This window comes from Gallus gallus, chromosome 2 (assembly GCF_016699485.2).
Source record: "Gallus gallus isolate bGalGal1 chromosome 2, bGalGal1.mat.broiler.GRCg7b, whole genome shotgun sequence".
NCBI lineage: Eukaryota > Metazoa > Chordata > Aves > Galliformes > Phasianidae > Gallus > Gallus gallus.
In genome coordinates this window covers 88,855,475-88,878,885 of record NC_052533.1, presented here as the reverse complement: position 1 = coordinate 88,878,885, position 23,411 = coordinate 88,855,475, and the positions used below count along the sequence as shown (strand labels likewise).

Genomic DNA, 23,411 nt, shown 5'->3' with positions numbered 1-23,411 from the left:
CCTTGCCTTTTCTTCCCCTATTTAGAAATTGGTTTTTAGCACTTTTTAGTGTGCACCTGCTTTGAACATTCAGACAAACGAGTTTTACAACAAGATGGGGCGCATCAACACATAGCAATGCAAAAGTTCATCTGTCATACTTGCAGTGTGCACTGCTCTGGAAACAAAGGCAATAAATATGAAAAATAAAGAACAACTTCTTTCCCTCAGAGAAGCATGCTTGAATAGGCTGTGAAGAAAAAGAAATATGCTTATCCAAAAGTTTGGAAATTTAATTTCTTTAAGACTTTATTGCTATCACTAAGCAAGTCCAGCTTAGTAAGCTGTTTTCACAGCTGCATATCAATGCATTCTGTTCGAGGAACCACTGACGAAACACTAATAAGCTCACATCCACCAAATACACCAACTGTCATGGCCAAAGATGCTCTGCTGGACAGCACATCCTCTGGATGCAGAGCAGAGGGCTCCCTCAAACCTTACCATACAAAACCAGTTATGTTGTTGGTCCCAAGCATTCATAATTGTTGTTAAGATGAGAAAGTAAGTTACTGGAACTTTGAAGACAGGCCAATACACACTACCAGATTCTCCAAATGCCATAAGGAAACAAGCACCATATTTCTTACAGCTACTTTAAAGAAAAAAAGGATCCTCTGCTATTCCCAGTCTGCTCAGGACAACTTTTCCAAAGCTCACATCAGACCTACTGCAAGAAGTGATTCATTGTCTTGATCCAAGCGCATAACCAGGCACCTTACAACACAGGGGCATATCTGATATGATGCTGAAGAATTACACAGATAACACTACACATAATTATATTTAACCTCCCCAACACCTCTTAAAAAAAAAAAAAAGAAAACCACACCATCTCTGATCTGTATTCTCTGTGAGGTTTTATGTATATCGTTTTTTAATCTCATTAGAAATTGGTTCAAATGACAGCAACCAAAGCATGGGGAAGTTTCAGATCTTCGCCACAATCTATTTTTTTAGTTGACGTGCATGTATCTAAGTGATGCATATTAAATTTGCATGGATCCACTGTACCATGAAGAAAGAAAAATGCTTTCATTACCTCCTGAGCACTTTCTCAAACTTGTACTTGCCTGTTTAAACTGTGTTTTAAAACAGTACAAACTCCTAATTTTCACTCATTGCTGTCTGTACTCAAAACAACAGTTAAAATGTTGATTTTAGCACGTATACAATATTACTGCTGTTTAATGCACAGGTATGACTTGAAAATTCTAGGTTCCTCAATGTAGTCTCTTGCACAGTGTGCTAATACACTATAAATAGCCATCTATATGTAAGCACTTCAAAAGTGCCTTTTTCAAACCTCACAAATTCTGTATGCTTATTACATTTGAAACTGCAGCAAGCTCATGGTAATTTAACTAAAGGTTATTCAGGTAGAAGTGCAGATTTCAAAGAGGTAATGAGCAATCCTGTTCATTAAGCACTTGTCTTCGGGTTTCTATTCATTCATTAGCCACTGTATATTGTGTATTTCCTTTTAGATCCCCAAAACTCTATTTGGAATCACAGAATTTCAACTATCACAGAACATCCTGAGTTGGAAGGGACCCTTAAAGATCACTGAATCCAACTCCTGGCTCCACACAGGCCCACCCAAAACTTAAACCCTATGTTTGAGAGCAGTGTCCAAACACTCCTTGCACTCCAGCACTTGAGGCTGTGCCCACAGCCCTGGGCAGCCCGTTCTATGCCCACCAGCCCGTGGTGAAGAACCTTTTCCTGATGATCCAACCTCAATCTTCCCTAGTTTCAATACATTATCTCATACATATCATTCACTACTTAAACAGCTACTCTAGTTTTTTTTTTTTTTAAAAGGTATTACTGACTTATCTAACTTTACCTCCAATGATTCCTTGTTTTACTCTCCCAAACATTTAAAACAAATTGATTAAGCAAAATCTCATTAAACTTACACAAGCCCCCTTTGGCTTTGCAAGGCTCTTAAGCTCTAAAGGCTCAGGATGTGGCTCAATACAAGCCAAGGAAACAAAGAATCAGTATGCTGGCCTGTTTAAAAGATAAGAGGGCCTCCTTATCTCCACAAAGGACATGCATCAGTGATTTACTGGTGAGACTGAGCCAGCTTTAAAAAAAAAAAATACCAAAAAGCCACATTCTGACAACCGCAGCCGAATTCCACGAGCCTCTGGGGCGCTCAGGAACTTGTTTCCAACTCCACCCGCTAAGCTCCGAGGGGACTGCCGTCTCCATCCCGATTGTGCTGAGGGGACAGGGCCAGAAGGCCGCTGCGGGACGGGCAGCCCTGCCCCGAGCGTAGCGGGGAACAGGCCCGAGGCGGGAGCCCCGCAGAGCGCCGGGCGCAGGCCGTGCCCCGCCCCGCAGCCTATCAGCCCCAGCCACAACGCCGTCCTCCGCCAACCGGGACCGCTCGCTCTCAGCCCGGGCCCAGCAGGTGTCGGAGGCGCCGCTCCAGCCCGAGGCCGGCCCAGGGAAGGGCCCCAAGCCGGTGCCGGCTACCGGGAGAGCGGAGGGCCGCGGGGCGGGCGGGGAGGAGCCGGCGGCTTACCAAGAGGAGGAAGAGGCGGCCGGGCTGAGGCGGGAGCAGGAAGATGGCGGGTCTCATGGTAGATCAAACGCCCGGCGGCGGCGTGGGGGGGAGAAACGCGGCTCCCACGCTCGGCGGCCGCGGCGGTTCCGCACTTCCCCCGTCGCCAGGAAACACCCGCGGCCGTCCCACCGCCGGGTCCCGAGCCGCCCGCCTCCGCCACTCACTTCCGGGTGCCCGCGGGAGCACGCCGGGAAGCGTAGTTCTTAGCCGGGCGAAGGGAGAAGCGCACGCCCTCCCGGCGCACCCCGCGCGGAGGACCCGGCTATCCCAGCATGCAGCGGGGGCGCCCCCTCCCTCAGGGCGGGGCGGGCGGTGCTGAGGTGAGCGTTGGGGTGCGGCGGCTGTGGCGGGACGGCTGTGGGGTTGGGAGGGGTTGACCTGTTCCTTCTGATCCGGGGCTCGCTATCCGGCCTTGGAGTTGTCTCCTCCCCTCGTTTTCCGTGCTTCGGACTCGGAAAAGTTCTCCACGTTTACGTAACTGGGGTACCTCAGCCCGAGAGTAGCACCGAGCGGCTGCGCTGCCTAATCTCTGTTCTTGCGCCTGTATCTTGCATGCCCAGTCTTCTGGATTCGCTCCTGCCTTCAGCTGATGTTGCTTTCCTGGCAGCTCGTTCCTCTCAGCTTTGGCAATAAAATCTGATAGGGCAGACTTAAGTTTTACCAGCGCTGTGTTGTTGTGGAGAGAACACAGTCTCTCCACCAGTGTGGAGTTTTTAAATGAAATTAATGTTAACCAAGCTATACTGTTAGCACTGGGAGACATGAGGCAAGTGCATCTTTTGTCATAACTGCTTTCGTTACTTTTTGTCACAACCTTTCCAAAATATGGGCAGAGCAAATACAATATTAAAAATGCCAAAAGAGGTTTGCTGGCGTGTTATTCCAACTACCATTATTGCCAGTTCCCGTTCACAGCAATGTAAACCTTATCTTGCAAGGTAGGCCATGCGTTGCTTCAGGGATTCATCCATGTTTTTTACTTCTCAGAATGCTGATTTCCCGCCTCTTCCTCCAACAACTGTTGTAGGCATCCCCCTAAAGTAATAAAACCAAAAAATAGATGTTTTTTTAAGTTCTTCTGGGGTGTATTTAAACAGTGAGTCTTTAACTTAGATGTCTTTTTGGAGTCTTTTTATTAAGTTGGTTCAATGTAGAGTCACAGAGATGATGAAGGGACTGAAGCACCTCTCCTGTGAGGAAAAGCTGAGGGATAGGGGACTTTGGCCTAGAGAAGGGGTGGTCCAGGAGGAGATCATGACAGTGTCTGTTAAGTATCTAAAGTGAGGGTGCAAATAACAGATCTAGGCTCTCTTCAGTGCTGCCCCATGCCAGGAATAGAAGTAATGGGCACAGACTGAAGCGCAGGAGGTTTCATCTGAACATCAGGCAGCGCTTCTATGCCCAGTGGCTGTGGAGTCCCTTTGAAGGTATCCAGAAGCTGCTGCGACATGGGCCTGGGCACCCTGCTCTGAGTGGCCCTGCTGGAACTAGGACTGGATGGGATCAGATGAGCCCAGAGGGCCCTGCCAACTTCAGCCACACTGTGATTCCTATTTACAGTTTCCTTTGTTTGGTTCCATGTGATAACTTAGATGATGGAACTGTGTTAGAACCAGATAATGCACAGTATTCCTGTAGCATGTGAGGAGAACATTTGGTTCCTCATCCTGTTGAATACCCCAGATAATAAAGCCTCTTGAGGGTGCTCAGAATTGGCAGTACAAGAGCTGGAGGGAGCATTCTTGACCTATTTAAAAGAGTTGTCCAGAATATTCAGATATGGTTAGTGGACAAGTCATGGGGAAGTATCTTTCAACCATGCATACCTAGACCAGCTGGCATGATAGTGGCAGAGAGAATCTGCAGTAAAATTTAAAGAAAATGGAAGAAAATACATCAGTGATAGCTTTGGGGATAAAACTACTATCTCGAAGTCCCAACAGGTGTAAAATTCTAGTGGTGTATATTGGTCCTCTTAAAACATAGAGATTGCTCATTTATCTTTGTATCCACAGGAAGCATACTGAGGAAAAGACAAGGCAGTTTAAATTCAAGCTGCAGTCTTACACATCAAGTGCCTGTTAAATTATGTAGCATCCATCTCTGCAGCCTTCTTCTTTCTCTTTCTTTCCTCCAGTTCATATTGCAGCTAAGTATGGTAATGTTTCCGCCTGTGGTGTTTTATGGCACTTTTTCTGTCTTCCATGGCCATACAAGTGGAAATGTTCTTAACCTTCTCTCACATTAGCCTCTTTGAACTCTTGTTTTGTCTTCTAAAAGTAGCCAGGGCTGTGAATCCATTAATCACTCATTCAGTTTATGAGAAAGATCATCTACTTACATGTTAAAACAAATATACCAAAAAATATTTGGTGACTTTTCTGGAACGTAGAGGAATTTGATAAGGCTGGAAGTGTTCATGACTTCAGGAGATACTGAACATTGTCATGTTATTCTGAGGTTTGTGGTGGAAGAGGAGAGTGTCAGGACACGATCCTGTTGTTCTCTAGGTTTCAGTTGACCAGATGTGGCTCCAGAACTATTTCCAATTGTTTTGAAAAATGCTTTCATAAGATTATGAGGAGTTCATCCTCGCACTTCTGCACCAACATTCTCAACTGAGCAAATTGTGGTGCTATGAGCGTGCAGGCCTTTCTTCATTTCAGTTACACAGTGCAGACCTGAGCTGATCATTGTCAAGGTCTTGAGACACTGGTGGTTCAGTGAAGATGATAGTTCAATTTCAAAAAAAGAGGCTAGGAAGGCAAACATAGTAGTAGGCGTAATTTAGGTAACAAATGGAGAATTAAAAAGAGAGAAGACCGTTAGACCAGCCGAATTCCAATTTTTGTCTACATCTTGAATACCTAGTGGAGTTTATAGGAGTTTAGTTTCCATCTCAACGGGATATGACAGAACTGTGGAAAGGTCCAAAAAAGCTAATGAAAATGTTCAGACATGCATAAAAGCTTCTGCCTAGGGAACAGCTAATTAATGGCCAACACTTTCAGCTAAAGGATTATGATTGTGGAAGCTGTGTCAGAGATGTGTAAAATAATTACTGATGGATGAGAACTTCTGTTTACTTTCCCCTCCTGTTCTAGGTTTAAGGGGCCTCAAATGCCAAGAGCCACCTCAAAACAGATGGAGGAAAGCAGTTCATCCATGCAGTTGTTCTGTGGCACTCTTTGAACAGTGGATATAGTGAATAAGCTTGAAAGGAGACTAGACAGGTTTGTAGAACAGAAATTAACTGCTTAAGTGAAGAAAATGAACAGAATTTTACGAGCTCTAAGTACACGAGAAATAAAGTCCACTTCAGGAAGTGACTGGAATAGTTATAAGTTAGGAAGATATTTAGAAAAGAGGAACAAAAAGTATAAATATATTTAACTTGTTGTTTGGCATTGGCCAGTTCGATACAGAGCTTGATCTGATTCATTGCGGCTTTTCTTGCACACGTTTTCCTGCTTCTATTCAAGTCTGAAGAAGACTCAAGACCTAAAAAGCTGGTCTGATAATTTCAGCTATGCCAGTTGGTGAAATAAAAGATACTACTTCTGGGTATAAACCTTGTTCTACATATATTCATAAACCAGCATGGTAAAATGCCACCAGATACCAAGTCAATACTTGATAAACACCACAGGTTACTTGAAGCATCCATGCCAGCACTCTGAAGAAGGAACTGTTGAATGTATAGATAAATGCTATCTTATATATAAATATAAATATAAATAAATATAAATATAAATAAATAATAATATAAATATAAGTTTGCAGACTTTTGTAAAGCTCATTGACTGATATTTATTTTGAAGGCAACAGAACTATAGAATATTTATATATATATATATATATATATACATATATATATATACTTAATTTAAGCTTTTCTTGATTGACTCTTGACTAGAAGTGGATCTAACTCACAAAAAAAGAAATGCATTTGTTCTTTCCTGTTTTTTTTTTTAATGGGACTGTTTATTCTCATTAGCATTGTTTAAGTCATTGTCATGTTATATCAATTCAGGTGTTTTTTTTTTTCATCCCTTAGAACTGAATTCTTACAAAATATGTTGGTGGTACAGATCTGACCTATGATAATTCCTTGCAAGAGTATGAATATTTCAGCAAACTGCCTCTTCAGTGGTTCCTCATTAGCATCTGAAGTGCACGCCGCTGCTGTTAATGGGGATAAGAGTACCCTCCTAAAGCTAATAGCAGGTAAATGTTTTTATTGTACATGCTTTTTGGTTTTGGCTTACTGCTCTGGTTTTTAAAATACATTTTTGTTTCTTGATTGTATATATTTGTAGAAAAATTGTAGTCTTGAAAACAGAATTGATTTTTCTTTTTATTATTCGTTGCACTTGATTGATACTTTCATGTGAAATACAACAGAAAATTGCTATGTGATATAATCAGAAGAGTTGTTCAGGACTCGTGTTTCGAGGAATTTAAAGTTCTGGAGAAGTGCTCTGGGCTGAAATATTTTGACCCCATATCTTTATTTTTTATAATCATTGATTTTTTTTTTAGGAAATGGAGAAACTTGTTTTTCCAGTGATTTGTGTAGTTAATAGATTCTTAACGCTTCTTAGAAATAAGTCCTATTTGTTAATAATGATTCTTCTGACAAATTAAATACAAAGTAAGTGACTGACCCTATGCAAGCTGAAGTTAAAATGTTCCCAAACATTTCCATCCATTAAAAAGCCCAAAATTTCACCTTCCTTCTCTGTCTGAGAACTGGTAGAGTATTACAAGGTAGTAGTTTTCAAAAGCAGCTTATATTATGTGTTCCAAAAGTAATCTTACATACATTAGGAAGTCTATCTATCTGAAAACCTCTATTGTCAGCAGTTTTGACTAAGTGCAATTTCAGCTGATAATGTAAAAATTTTGTTCAGCCTTTTTTGAAAATCTCATTCCTGTAACTTGGTGAGTTTGAATGGCTGCGAAATAATAAAAAACCAACAAACACCTTAGTTGTGTTTATACCGCTAACTGCCAGTTTTAATGGGGATAATGTCTTTAATGCCAACAGGCCAATGTAGAACAGTTCATGAACTATGAACGGGTGGTTGATATGCAGATACTTTCAAGGAGTTGCACCCCATGGATTTCTGAAAATTTGTTTTTAAAAGTTTTCAGCCTGCACAGAAAAGGGGAAAATGTCTGATTTGAAAAATCCTGCCTAACGATCAGAAATGACAAGAATAGTTTTTGTTGAGTTCGGTTTGGTTTTATTAATCTCACAGCCAAAATATACTTTGAAAATGCAAAGGAAGAAGTACTTTGATATTGCTGGCACGCTTTGTCAAATGTACTGCAGAACACACATTTGAACCTGATATGGAAATATGGAAATCAATTTTTTTCCTCCCCTAAAGGTAATAATACAGCAATGAAATAAAAATGCTGTGTTCTTTATATATGAGGGAGAGAAAACTGCATGATCCTTGCAGTCTTTGCTGTAATGGCAGAATTTGTCTCTTCTGCTTTGTTGTGTCTTTACAGGATATGACACAGACCTTACTTTTGCCCAGACAGGACAAAAAAAGTATTGCCTAGCAGAAGAAGAATGCATCAGAGTAATATTTTTAGCTGTTTACCAGGCACAGTTGAAAGTATAACTCGATGCCAAAAGTAAATTGAGCAATTGGCGTTACTCACCAAACTTCTTGACTTCATTTAAGCCACACCATGTAATTGAGGACAGTACATCAGTGCTGTGTGTGCGTATGCTGGATTGCTTAGCGTCATGCTGCTAACACAGCTAGCTGCTGCGTCCGATTGTGTTGGCAGCAGTGTAAAAAGTCTCACTTTCTGTTTTAGGGGATGAGAATAACTATTAGTTTCTTCTTTGACTCTTCCCTATTTGGTTTTACTCCTTTCCCCACCTGCTGCAGTTTAACAGAGCATGTGTGACTGTATACAAACATATACAAACAGTACGCTGTATTTTCCTATAATTCATGAATTTGGACACATGTAATCCTCCCTGCCACCACCTGTAATTTTAGAGGAGCAGGTGTTTGAAATAATACAGTGCGCTCTATATGCTGTGGTTTTTTGTCATCCTGTACAAATTAAGCACCATAAATAAACAAAATCAAAGGTAAGAAGAGAACTTACATAGAGAAAGGGAATTTTGGAATAAACTGGCCCTTTGTGTTAACAAGTCATGATGCTTAATTACAGGACTTACATCGATAGCCTGTAGGTTTAATAACATAAAGCGTAGTGTATGACAAGTGTTTATTGTATAGCCCACATGCAAAGTCTTGCATTTTGTGAGTTGACTAATGCTGCATCACACTGTTTTAGAATTGTATGATATATGGCTCTGGGTAATGCTCACAGTATTTTCTTGGTTGTTTTTTGCAACACTGAACATGTCTTTAATAGTACCTTCTGTGTTAAGAATCATCTGTATGGTTTTAATCCCAGACACAAAGGAATCAAAAGTTAATTTTGTGTTTGGATGATCATCTTACATTTGACATTTTGATGTAGAGTCTAGATAAGATGTATATAATTGTTTTGTTTATGAGAACACAGAAATGTGTATAACGGCTGCTATACCTAAGAGTCCATTTAGTCCAGTTCGCTCCTGCGGTGGTATGAGAAATACATAGAAATGTTGGTGTCTGGTGCGACTGCTTGTATAGACTGTGAGGAATCAAAGGTGTCTGAATATGAGAGTTTAATTTCAGAACTGGGCCATTTGATTCCATGGTGTTTGTGATCTGTTGGCAACAAGATTATGAGATGCATAGTCTGGGTGGGCTGAGGGTGAAGGCGTTGATCTTGGAAAGAGCGGGGAATCAAACAAACTTCCTTTCTTAGGTAGGCACATGGAAGAGAGCTTAATGTTGTTAGAGCACATTTTAATCACGCTGATGTGTGAATATTTAGAAGGCTGTTTTTGCTATCTTGATTACAGAAAACAGTAATTTACTCCAACTGTCAAGTCCGCAAGATATTGTGGTTAGTGCATTTCATGAGTTTAGTCCTTCTTATCACCTGATGATGATGTAGTAGCTCCTACTACTTGGCCTAGCTCTTACCCTGAGCACTCTTTCAGTGAAGTACCTACAGGGCTAACCATTCCAAGGGCCCTAGAGGCTTGCAAGCAAACACAGTGATTTCTGAAAATAGTTTATCTTAAAAAAAAAAAAAAAAAAAAAAAAACAGGCAAATCACTGGCATCAAGTTTTGAAGGTCCTACTCATTTTTTTATTCTGATGGTTTGCAGTCATGGAAACCCTTTGTCATCAGCTACATCGATGCTAGGGAGCTGAACTGGGCTTGTTTAGCTAGGAAAAGAGAAGGCTCTGGGGAGACATGAGTCAGCAGCGTGTGTGCTCTTGCATCCCAGAAATCCAACCATATCCTGTACTGCATCAAAAGAAATGTGGCCAGCAGGTGGAGGGTGGTCATCCTGCTCCTCTACTCTGCGCTGGTGAGACCTCACCAGGAGTACTGTGTCCAGATGTGGAGTCCTCAGTACAGGAGAGACACGGACCCATTGGAGTGCGTCCAGAGGAGGGCCACAAAAGTGATCTGAGCATTGGAATAGAAAAAAAATGTCCTCTAAGTGTCAGTAAAGACAGAGTAAAAAGTAGTAATGTTGATTTTATGCGATGCTCCATTATTTTGATTACTGTTTATATTAAAAGTACCCATTAATAAAAACATACTGCTTTTAATCACAGGATTAATTATTTAATTATTCTACATAATTTTGTTGTTGTTATTTCAGGAAACTCTGAGCTGAAAGATAAAGAGGACCAGTTTGGAAGAACTCCACTTATGTACTGTGTGTTGGCTGACAGGGTAGACTGTGCAGAGGCATTGCTGAAGGCTGGAGCAGATGTTAACAGAGCTGATCGTAGCCGAAGAACTGCTCTCCATCTTGCTGCACAGAAGGTAATTAAATAAGTGCTCTGCCATAATAGAAACTTATGGCATTCACAGCAAGTATAAAAGAGATTTTCTTATGTTGAATGAGTTTGTAGTATCTTTAGAAACTTTTGTTGTTATAGGGGTCAATAATATATATATATATGTGTGTGTGTGTATATATATACATAAATATATACAAATAATTGTATATGTGGCTGTCCAAAGAGGAAGTTCACCATGAGGACCGTGAGCCTCTAAGTGAGGGTGTGGGGAGTGGTTTCTGTCCCACTGTAATGGTGGGACAAGTCCGAGTCCTCCTCATGAAATTGAATGTGTGTAAGTCCATGGGGCCGGATGATATCCATCCTAGGGTTCTGTAAGAGATGGCTGATGTGGTTACCGAGCCGCTCTCCATCATATTTGAAAAATCATGACTGTCTGGTGAAGTCCCCGGTGACTAGGAAAAAGGGAAATATTACTCCCATTTTTAAGAAAGGGAGAAAGGAGGACCTGGGGGACTACAGGCCGTTGAGCCTCACCTCTGTGCCTGGGAAGATCATGGAGCAGATCCTCCTAGAAGCTATGTTAAGGCACGTATGAGATAGAGGTGATTCAAGACAGCCAGCATGGCTTCACAAAGGGCAGATCGTGCCTGACCAATTTGGTAGCCTTCTATGATGGAGTGACAGCTTCGGTGGACAGGGGAAGGGTGATGGATGTCATCTACCAGGACTTCCGCAAAGCCTTTGACATGGTCCCTCACCGCATCCTTCTCTCTAAATTGGAGAGGTGTGGATTTGAAGGATGGACTGTTTGATGGATTAGGAATTGGCTGGCCGGACACAGCCAAAGGGTTGTTATCAATGGCTCTGTGTCAGGGTGGAGGCTAGTCACAAGCAGTGTCCCTCAGGGGTCGGTCTTGGGACCAGTGCTCTTCAACATCTTCATCAATGACAGACAGTGGCATCTAGTGCACCCTCAGCAAGTTTGCAGATGACACCAACCTGAGCAGTGCAGCCGATACGTTGGAAGGAAGGGAAGCCATCCAGAGGGACCTGGACAGGCTGGAGAAGTGGGCCCATGAAAACTTAATGAGGTTCAATAAGGCCAAGTGCAGGGTGCTGCACTTGGGTTGGGGCAATCCCAGGTGCTTATACTAACTGGGGGAAGATCTCCTTGAGAGCAGCCCTGCAGAGAAGGACTTGGGGGTCCTGGTGGATGAGAAGCTGGACATGAGCCAGCAGTGTGTGCTTGCAGCCCAGAAGGCCAACTGTGTTCTGGGCTGCATTACAAAAGGGGTGGCCAGCAGGGAGAGGGAGGTGATTGTGCCCCTCTACTCAGCTCTTGTGAGGCCCCATCTGGAGTACTGCGTCCAGGCCTGGGGTCCCCAGTACAGGAAGGACGTGGAGCTCTTGGAGCGGGTCCAGAGGAGGGCCACTAAGATGATCAGAGGGCTGGAGCACCTCTCCTATGAGACAAGGTTGAGGCAACTGGGATTGTTTAGCTTGGAAAATCGGAGGCTCTGGGGAGACCTCATTGTGGCCTTCCAATACTTGAAGGGAGCATATAAACAGGAGGGGGAACAGCTGTTTACAAGGGTGGGTAGTGATAGGACAAGGGGAAATGGTTTTAAACTGAGACAGGGGAAGTTTAGGTCAGATATTAGGAGGAAGTTTTTCACCCAGAGGGTGGTGACTCACTGGAACAGGTTGTCCAAGGAGGTTGTGGATGCCCCATCCCTGGAGGCATTGAAGGCCAGGCTGGATGTGGCTCTGGGCAGCCTGGTCTGGTGGTTGGCGACCCTGCACATAGCAGGGGTGTTGAAACTCAATGATCCTTGTGGTCCTTTTCAACCCAGGCCATTCTGTGTTTCTATGATTCACTGCTCTTTTTAAGAACTCATACTCTCTAGAAAAAATGAGCCTTGTCTATTTTGGGGTATCTAGTTCTAAGATTGAATTTTGCATGCTCTGGTGTTTCTTAAGACATTACCATTTATTTTGGTGGATATAATGCCATATATTGTTAATTATCAATGCTGTATTTGAGAATACCAAGGTTGTGGAATACCAAATCAATGCCAAGAACAGGAAGGAAATGCATTTCTATTTGTCTTTCCTTCTACAGTTTCAGTCTGTAGTATTGGAATGACATTGTCTCAGCGCAGAAATTATTAATAATTAGTAATAACTATAGGTTCATAATCACCCCTGAGACGAGAGTAACAGCACTTTCAACAAGGCTAGGCAATGGGGAGGAGCTTTCTGTCTGGCTGTTCTGGTTCTCTTTGCATTTGCTTGTTCAAATTCTGAAAAGTGCAGTTTGTTGAAAAGGGTTTTCTTCATCTTTTATTTCTTCTTGCTTTGAGACTCCAAAACTTGCTTGGCCTATGGATAAGAAAAACAATGTCATTTTTACCATGTAGCACTTGTCTTCTGTTTGTAAGTAAAAGCTGCAGCTTCGATTCTCGTCCTGTGATAAAAATTCACTACAAATTTCTGGAAAAAAAGATATTACTTGAACTGATTCTTACATGTTTACTTTAGCCTCCTCCTTCCCTTCCTCTCTTTTCTCTCCCCACTTCCTATTAAAGGTTAGTTTTTTTCCTTTCCATGGAATTTATGTTTATTCATAGATTTTGTGTATGTTGAATGTAATCATGGGTGCTTACTAATACCTTCCCTCAACTTTTCCCTCCCTGGGAAGCAGAATTAATATCTCAAAAGCTTCCTATGAAGTCTCTCATTTTTCTTCTTTTTTTTTTTTTTGATTCCTTAATGAATAGGAAACTCATAGCAAATTTGTTAAGATCTCTGCAACGTAAGTATTTTAATGCTTTTTTCCCTTTCTTTAGAGCACCTCAAAATGCTTTTGAAACACGTTACTCATCAGGTGACAGCAAAGACCTCAAAGGAGAGCATTTGTTGCCAGGTCTTGATTATCCAGAGAAAAATTGTTCCATGAAACATGCTTTTTGCCATCTGTCTGTTAGAGAATCTTGCAGTACTACTTTCATTCAGTGTCATTTAAAACTACACCAGTATGAGCTGATTTCCTTTATTTTCTTTCCCATATCAAATTGTTTTGCAAAGGTGTTGGTAGAAATACCTAACTTAAGATGAAGCTATTTGTGTTTCTCTGTCTAGAGAATGATTAATAAAATCATTACCATTTCTTGTCTTTTAGTCTTTATAAAACAGTTTGCATGGTTTTAGTCCTGTTACAGCATAAAGCATCAGAAATACAGTATTTCCCTGAGTTCAGTCATAAATCATCAGTATTAAGTAAAATGAGTTAGGACAGTAATTGCCCTTCTTCTCTAAGATAGGTTTCTGATTGGATGAAGCTTTGGACATTAATAGACAGTATCAAAGATTTTGTGACTTACAGCCTATCAAAAATATTTCTGATAACATAGCTAGGCAGACCTACCTGTGCTATTCCATGTTCTTTTAGATCCAGAGGTTTTGACAGAAGTAAAAAGTGAAATCGATGCATTAACTTCAGCAAGTCTGTCTAATGTGGTTTTGGATCTAGGTCACCTTTACCAATTAATGAGGAAACTGAGATTTCTGAACTCACAGTCAGTATGTCACCCTTGTCTTGTCTTGCCCTGCTTTGTCCAAGTAACTTCCGTAGTTGGAACATACCTTCAAAGCAGTAGTTACCTTGGAAGATATACTGGGTTCTCAACAAAGGATCTGTGGAATCTCTCTATCATCTCAAACTTCATTGATGTTATTCTGGACTATTCACAAGAAGTGAAGGGTTTAGGATACTCCCTTAGGGGTCCATCTATCCACCTTCTTCTGGCAGCAGATTTAATTCGCACCTTATTTTGCTTGAAGTTCTTGAAGTTAATAAGATAGGGTCAGGAAATTCAACTGTTAATACTACTTGGAGTATCAGTGCTTTGGAAAACAACCGTGGTTATGCGTTGACTTGATAACCTTCACTGATTTGTAGTTTAATGATAATAATTATGTTCTTAATTATAAGTCTTCTGTGCTTTACATTACGTATCTATTATGAATTTTCTCTTTGTTAAAGATCTTTATAAGAGGAAATTAACGCAGCTGCAAGATGATGAGGTGAGAATAATCTCATGTAAATGTAGAGATGTGCATTGCAGACGTCTAAACCTGAGGTAGTTCCCTAAATCACTTCTAACTCGCTGAAGAGAATCAGGCATTTCCTTGGTGTAATTCATTTACCCTAAAGTATAGATGTACACCATAGGACACGTGTATTAGCTTAGTCATCCTTTTAGACAACTAACTAATGTAGCTTTTGGTGTTGTAGATGTCTTAATTGTGACAAATGAATCTCATGGAAGGCATACATTTTTAGCAAGTAATTTTCAAATCTGTGTTTATATGATGTTTCATAATGTCTTTATTTTGTCCATCAGCCTTCAGATGTAGCTGGATGGATGTTTCTATGCTTATAGGCAGAAGGCTTTGTAAATGAAGTTACCTGGCTGGTCTTCTGTGAGTTTTCTTCTGTTCTACTATACAAGGAAAAGGTTTTAGTTTCTCATATTAACATAGACAGGTGTCCCAAACAATTTTAAGACTCTACTTTCTTTAAAAAGTAAAAATAAAGAAGGGGAAGGGGGGGAGGTCCAGTCACTAACTTCAGAAAATTAAACAGCAACAAGAAAAGGAAATATACAAAGTATGGCAGCAGTGCGCTATGGAGATTGCTGAAGGAGTTTCAGATGACATCTGTGACTTCGTAAATATGTATGTAATTTAATGAGAATTGAAACAGCGACTAATTGCAACAGAAGTAAAATCAGTAATGTGATTTGCCAGTAATTTCACAGTGAGCAATTGTATTAATGTGTGGGTGTAGGTCTTTTTCTTTTATGAGATAAACTTGCTGTGGAGAAAGATGAGTATTGAGATTTGCAGTCTAATGAGATACTCATTTTCACTTGTGTTTTCTTCTAGTCTTAAACTGCATCTTACATAAATACCCACATGTGATATTTCTGAGCAGAAATGTTTCTACATATCCAAATTGCCTGTGATTTTTTTTTTTTAAATTTATCTTTTATTCAAAAAAAAAAAAAGGAAAGGAAAAGGAAAAACAAACAACAGGCCTGCTCACTTCTGATTTTCTCAGAGAGGAAGCTCACTTATTACCAGTCTATTTACTCTGGGGAAGTAACTATCTCTGTGAATTCCCTAAGCGCAGCATTTTGTGTTAACAAGGATAGAAGAAAAAATTCAATAGTTTTGTTGTTGGATGCTAATGGTATGCACTTAAAGTTATCTATCAGGTTGCTTAACTATCAGGAGATTGGTTTTGGGAGGATTCATATTGCCCTGGTGGGAAAATATGCCTTTTATTGTCTAAAAGCATTAAATATTCTATCAGTTAAATACGTTCTTTACTGACACAGCTAACTTGAGAAATAATTATGTCCAGGATGCAGTTAGGACTCATGTGTAAAGCGTATGTATGTTGTATATATGCTATGTGTATTTTAAGAATTTTTAATTTTAATTTTTCTTAAACTAGAAAAAATGGGTTGTTCCTCTTTGTTCATCAGTAACCATACAGGTAAAGAAGGAATGTTATTTCTCCTTTCTTCACCAAGGAAAAGATGTTTGTTTAAAAGCTCCTGAATAAAGCTTGGCTAGGAGCATGCTTACACCTTTTTTCCTCACTGCCTTTTTCAGAATGTGTTCCTTGGAGCTGTAATGTGCTCCTCTGTAGCATGTAGTATAGATCCTCTTAAATCATTCATAAGGCGTTATACGCACTGAATAAAAGAACACGTGCACTTCTAATATTCTTTCCCAGTCAGTATCATGAATATAAATACACAATCATGGTGCCTTTCAGAGATTATTGTGGTCAGTTCACGTTCTTTTTATCCTAGACAGGCAACTTTTTCTGAAATTCCCTCTTAAGTGAAGCCTCATAGTAAGTACATACTAATTCTCTGCATACAGCTTCATGATGTGTGAATGAGCTTTACAATCATTCTCTAATATTTTGATACAAACATGCAATTTGACTAAGTGTTAAAAGTCTGAACAGACTGCAGTATGAAACATGCATGTGGCTTACTAGCCAGAATAGGTGATTTCATTATTTTTTACCTGCAGGACTGTAGTTTCCTTTGTGTTTAAGTAAGCCACAGAAAATAACTGTGATATAAATGTTTTCTTTCCCAAACAAAGGATTCTTTTTTGTGACCGCAGCCTGAAGATGCCTAGGGATATAAGTGTTCCTTGTGTGTGTGACATTACAGATAAGCTGGTCTGGATACTGCTAATCAGCAAAGGGTTAGTCCTGCCCATCACCTTCCTCCCACCCACTTTTCACAACTGCAGAACTGCTCTCTGTTCAATGAGTCAACAGCAAATGAACTCTGTGAAACCATGATTCATTTTCTGCCTACTGAGTGCAAGTTCCCATGCTTCTATAAGCCATTCACTATTGGCTGTGCTGATGCTACTGTTGATTTGTGCTATAAGCCAGATAATTGAAATGATTAAAAATAACTACAGGAGAAGTTTAGGGAAAAACAAACCAACCTCTCATTTTGTTACAGAGGTCTGATTTACAGTATGACCCCCCAGGAAGTTGCTCTGTCATTGAGGAAGAAGAATAAATAGCCAGAGACAATGCGAGGCTGGAATTTACTAAATGACCCTTGACACCTTAAATTAAAAAAAAATGATGTTAAAACCTTATGGTAAGAATTTAGGAGCTTTCCATTTGAGCTGAAGGAGGACAAGGGAAGACTTGTGAAGTTTTTTGTATCCGATAAATAGAAGCTGTGGCTTTCTTTCAGTATCTTGTCTGTCTCCTTTAGTCTTCTTGAGACTTATTTTACCTCTGCATAAACATATATTGTTTTAAGGATCACTGAGCAAAATATTGATGTCTGAGATGGTCATCTTGAAATCAAAGTATTGGTCTTTTCTAAGGAAGATCAGCTTTCCACCATAGCATCTCTAATTGCACTGTTTCTCCACTGAAATATGCAAGGTAGCATCTTATGGAAACCAGTGTTAGGCAGGGAAGCTAATTTTGTTTGTAGCTAAGGAGAAAGTCATTTGTCTGAGAAGATTCTAGGAAGTCAAGCAACACTAGATATTAAGAGAATGGTCAGAAAACTGTCCTGTGCATGTTTTCAACTTCAGAAACTCTTAATCTTGATTCATTATTGTACCAAAGGTGTGAAGAGGGAAGGCTTTCCGAATCGCTTGCGGTAAACTCTACAGAGCAGTATAATCAAAACCAAACAACGCCCAGTTTCTTATGGATTCTTTAGCTTTCTATAAAAGCTTAATAACAGTTTTGATGGTGTGGAGACCTTGGTTTGGGTGTTACTTTGAGAGACTGGTACACAATTCTCATACATTCAGGCAATACATTTTCAGCTTACACACTTTCTCGCGCCTTCATAACAACAGTACAAGGGCATACATGTTGATTACTCATTAGGTGCTAAGCCTCCAGTCATTTGGTATCTAGCAGTTAACCGTCTCTACTGTCAAACTGTGGGTTAAAGTCCAGCCAGTGCTCTTGTCTGCAGAAGTTAAAACTTCAGAAATACTGTTTTTACAAGTCTGATTTCACTCACACAGCAAATACTAAGACATCTGAATCTGCTTTCTCGCTGGTTTTATGTTAGTATAAAATCGCAGCTTGGGAAAAGGTTATGTGAAATCTGCATCCTAGATTAGGCTTTTTAGCTTCAAGATCTAGATTAGAATTTCAGGGTAGCTAAAGATCGGACACTGTTTCTATGCTGGCTGAACTGGTAAATATGTCGTGACTGTCTATAGACTGTGGCAGTAAAACTGACTTAAAAATTATTTTAGTAACTGCTGGTTGCTAAACTTACTGGTTCTAATAAAATATTTTTGAAAGTACTGCTTATAATTTGTGATTACCTCCCTGAATGTACCTGCTTTCCAGCAGTCATTTTACGCATCAGAGGAATTGCCACATGCCTGAATAACAGCAGCAAAAAAGTGGGGTCTGTCATTGACTTTAGATAGGTTTGTATAGCGAAAGAGAAGAAATAAAGCTGTCTGAGGCACTAAAATGTGTTATACGTCAACTATCTGATGGATTTGCTCAATAGTCTGCTATAGACAAGAATGTGTGTCTATCTGCTGCTATTTGTAATAGCAATATCCTAGTTTTCCTCATGTAGAATAGTAGCAGCAAAGCCTGAAGGTGAATGGGAAAGGTTTAAAGAGAGGATGTGCAGTAGGGGCACTTGTGGAGTGTTTAGTTAAATACTACATGGTAGAGTATATTTGTTGGAAAAGTGTAATGCTTTTCATTTAAATGCAGATGTGCACATTAAGATCTCCATTGCCTGGGGCACTTAGTATTTTTGAAAGCTGAAGTTTCAGACTGGTGGCCTTCACTGTAGCACCCCTATTTTGAAGGATTTTGTTCTAGTTGTAAGGGTTACAAACCTGATTTAAAAATAGAACAAAAAATAAGTGCATCTATGATCTTTGTGAAGGAGAAAAGATTAACTCTTGTGATACGTAAAGAATGTTCAGATATGATTCTCAGGGAGGCAAATGCTGTGGAACACCGTTTGAAGGTCATCGCGATATATGATTTCTGTTTCCTACCTATAATGATGGAAAAGATTCGTGCTTACCAAAACTAACAGTGATTAACAAAATATCATAAATAAGTCGTACAGAAGAGAACTCAGAAATACTCATAGAAGAGCCAACACACTGAGCAAATACATCCAATATGCATTTACAGATTTTGCTGGTATGGTTAGAAATCAAGAATATTAATTTTTCTTCATTACTTGGCACCAGGGATTTTACCCATCGTAGCTAAAGATTTAAAAATGAAAACAATGAGAGACTTGAAATGAAAAGACCGAGTGAGTATACTTCTGATGAGGTAGACAAAATCTAATTGGGAGAGTGGTATATATTCCTTTGCTCTGTAAACAAGTTGTGTGTTAGAAAGAGTCCGCTGAGTAGTGCAGCGCATGTAACCTGTGGTAAGTAGGAGGTTGCTAACATGGACAATAAGGGAATTTTTTGTGTTGGAAATCCAAAATAGCTCCTGAGAATACAGTGGACTCCCTGTCCATTGCCGGGGCCTGAGTTTTATTCAGTTGTCCTTCGTGTGGAGAGTTCAGCTGTATCTGCCACTAGAGGGCTCTTTCAGCACAGACAGTTTTGTGGCAATGGAATTTTATAAATTCAGAACTAACTCAGCTTTAGAAAAGAAAAGTAACCTGGAAGGGTTTTAAAAACTGAAAATAAAAATATATCTAAGAAATGTTTTACTAAGATGTTAGAAAATCCAAATAATTACCTTTTCAGGGATTTATTGTATTCAGAGTATGTTTTGGAGAAGCATAATAATTTAACTTTATTCCTGAAAATGGTATGGACAATTTCAAATTTGCAGTATTTTTACCAGTTGATGTGCATTTTATGAGACCCAATTTACCTCAATGTCCTTTACGTTCATTTTTTAGGGCAGCGTTCATGTTAAGGGTTCTGTTTGCCAACTGTTCATTTTAATATTTATATTTTATGATATTGCTTATATGATATTACTTATTACTTAATTATGATGATACATGTGAAATGCACATCTTCAAAGAGTTTAACCAGCCGTGTATGATTGCATCAATTCATAAACACACGTTCACCACCAAGAATATTTTATAAGCCTGAGAAGTTACAGTGGTCTGATGACAAAAAATACATTTATTTATTTATTAATACTGAATACATCTTTATAGTGTTTAGAGCTTAAAAAAGTAGTATTATGCTGCCCTTGTACTTAGTTTTCTAGGCATCTCAACAGTGTAAATGCTGCACAGCAACATTTTCTTCAGTTAAACTGTGAATTTTTCCAAATTAGAATAGCAGATACTCACGTCTTCTATCTGCTTAAACCAAAGAAGCTTTTATTTCTTTTAAATCTTAATGTCATTTTATTGAATGTTACTTTATTGTTAGTAAGTAACTTCAGAAGTGTAGAAGCAAATCGCTGGAAAACACATTCTTTTTGCCAGAGTTGATAGGCAAACTGATTAATTATAGTAGGACAGTGCTAATTGGTTTTTAACTGTTTCATGAACTTGTGTATTTTTACTCACATTATTCCTATAACTGCATGGTCTTAACAATGTTCCCAGGGTTGTGGGGGCTTGCAATTTTCTGTATATATATTTTTTCATGTTCTTTTTCCATCATTTGTTGTGTTAAATGGTTCAGGGGCTGTGCCTCTGATCACTGTTACTGCTTTTGGAGTTCGCCATGGAGCAGTGTGGCTTGTGAAAGCATATGTATGTTGTTCTAGAAACATACATTACTTTTCTTGAGTGTCAATTCAAAAAAATTTATAATGATGAATTAAAAACACGTATTTCTGGCTTATATAACCCGTCTGGAGAGTGAAATAAATAAATAAATAAAGGAAAATTGTGTAGATATCAGTTGAAATGGTAACTGTAACATCTCTGTCCTGTAGCTTGAGATTCCTTTTTTAATGATGCGAGTCCCTGTCTGCTAAGTATGTTTCCTACCTCAAGTTGGAGTTTCCAGGGTTAATTTTTGCAGAGTTTCTCTGTGAGTTTGTGAAGAGTTCCATACAAAGGGAATCAGTACAACCTAGTGGAGAGCAGAGTCATGAGCATTTGCATCTCTGGAATGTTTTTATTGACAAACGGTAGTCTGCTATTGACATTTGTGTCCCTTGATGATACTTCTATCCTAGCTTATCTTTGCTGGTCAAATGCCTTAATTGTTCTGGCCTTTAATTCAGTCAAAGTTGGAGCATGAGTGGAAGAGAAAAGGGAAGGAACAGGTCTAACAGAGCATCAAGCTTGAGCTGTGAAGCTGCTGGCAACGATCAACCTGTCATAATGTTATGATTTGTTCATTTTTATACCATTTATTAGCCTTTACTTGTTGTGCCATTTGGCCTCCAGGGCAGATAAAGTGCTGTCTAATTTGGTAGGTTTGCTTCTGTCAGAGTGGCCTCGACAGAGAAGGTGTTAGCTGTAGTGACAAATAATCAATAGCTGTCGTTGTCATGAGGAACGTGAGTAGTTGGGCCTTTCATCTGGAGGATTAGAGGTCTAATTGGATTGAGAATAGGGAGGGTGGGCTGTTGGGTAACCCTGTCAGCTATGTTAAGCTGTCAAATGTCAGCCTCGCTGAAAGGAAGAAGGGATGGTTAGCTTTCAGAAACAGGGAAGAAGACATATGAAAGCTTTTTAAAAAGTAATAGATAGAAAAGTAGAATAGGCTAATGTATGCTTTAACCCTCTCATGCTTAATTATATACCTCTCCAGTTAATGAGGATGCATAGCATATGCATTTTCTGTTTTTCATGCAGGCATGTGTAGAATCCGTGTGAGACAGATTTGGCAGCCTGGTACCAAGTCAGACTGGTTTTGTGTCTTTCGAAAAAGCAAGCTAACTACTCGGGTGGGAAATAGAAACACAAAAGAATATGACATAGGGAAGGGAAATAACCACCAGTGGGGGAAATCACTTAGCAGAAGTTAAGAAGAAACTATTAATCTTTTGGTGTAAAGATTTGGCAGCCCAATAGGACCTCTTTTTTTCTTTTTTTTTTCTTTTTTGAGATAAAAGCAGTTGTTTCAGTGCTGCTGTACATGGAATAAGGACTATTATCAAGTACTGCAGTGTACTGTCAATTGAATTTCATCTGTTGTTGCTTTTAGCCCTTGCTCTCTGCTTGCTTTTTTGGAGAAAGATCTGTGTTCTTCTGAAGAAGGTATATCCAATAAAAGCATGACCATGCCAGTAAAACAAATAATTTTTTCATCTTAATGTCTCAGAAGGTTTGCAGATCTACTATTTCCTTTACCAGAAAAAAATAATTGGGCTAGATTTTAAAAGAGGATTTTTTTAAAAATAAAATTACTAGAATAATGCTTGCTTTCTTCCTAATTTTGTTGTGTTGCTCTATTCAAATCAAGTCTTAACTGGAATGCTGGTATCTTTTTAATTTGTGTAACTCCTTCACTGGCTTTTCTGCAGTACTTGGCTAAAGTCACCCTCTATATAACAGCCATCTCTTTCAAGGAGCAAGCATCCTTAACTACTGATGACCTTAAAATAGTAAAGTTTTTATTCATTATAATGAAAACTGTGTTGTAATTCAGTATCTTACTTTCTAGAGCTTTATCCCATATTTGTTACTAAAATCCTTGCCTTTCTGAGTTTTTTTTTTTTTATGGATAAGTGTATTACCATGACAGTGATTTGCCGCTTCCCCATTGTATCCCCTTCTTTATCAAACTAGAACACCACCTTCAGTGTTGCTTTCTTTCTCTTCTCCTTCAGCGATGTCACTGCTATTTTCATTAACCTGATTGACTTACTTTCATTGTACAAATTCATCTCTCTCATTTTCTAGCACGATATAATTTCACCACTCTGCATCTCTGCTGTGTTTCTTGCACTGCTAATCTGACTTGCTTTGCCCTTATATCTACTTTTACCATCTTTCCCATGCTTGAAGTAAGCTTTCACAATCCAGTCTGCCTAAGAGGATGTTGTCAGGCCCCAAACATGTATTATCATACTAATGCTTCAGTTGAGCAGTCTTGATCTCAAGCATTTCAGATTTCATTTAAAAAATAATAAGAAAAGAAAAAGAATTTCCAACTAGGGTGATTTTCTGAAAGATTTTGAAGTCATGGATTAAGTACAAACCATGATGGTAGAACATAGAGAAGCTCTCCTTGTGTTAAAGCCCCAGCAAAAAGGAACTAATTCTATATAGCATATGGAATGATATCTTAAATATCTATACAGCCAGCTGGTAGAATTACTCTATTTTCATTTATTAAATTCACTTTCATACTTC

At 39.5% G+C, this 23,411-nt stretch overlaps 2 protein-coding genes across 5 annotated transcripts in view; one reads left to right on the top strand and one right to left on the bottom strand.

The window, feature by feature from the left end:
• Positions 1–2,733, bottom strand: part of ERP44 (endoplasmic reticulum protein 44) — a 47,640-nt gene extending 44,907 nt beyond the window's left edge. Inside the window, exon 1 of the mRNA XM_419079.7 lies at positions 2,576–2,733. Coding sequence (XP_419079.2) covers positions 2,576–2,632 — 57 coding nt within the window. The 5' untranslated portion in view covers positions 2,633–2,733. The remainder of the gene's footprint in view (positions 1–2,575) is intronic.
• Positions 2,734–2,889: 156 nt separating this feature from the next.
• Positions 2,890–23,411, top strand: part of INVS (inversin) — an 85,138-nt gene continuing 64,616 nt past the window's right edge. The window contains exons 1-4 of one of the 4 annotated variants that reach the window (XM_015282368.4): positions 2,890–2,937; positions 5,722–5,850; positions 6,675–6,844; positions 10,389–10,555. In XM_015282368.4, the coding sequence (XP_015137854.2) occupies positions 6,718–6,844; positions 10,389–10,555 (294 nt within the window). In that variant the 5' untranslated portion in view covers positions 2,890–2,937; positions 5,722–5,850; positions 6,675–6,717. Of the gene's footprint in view, positions 2,938–5,721; positions 5,851–6,674; positions 6,845–10,388; positions 10,556–23,411 lie in introns of those variants that run through there. The other 3 variants (NM_204551.2, XM_025147027.3, XM_040675248.2) reach the window with 3 other exon arrangements.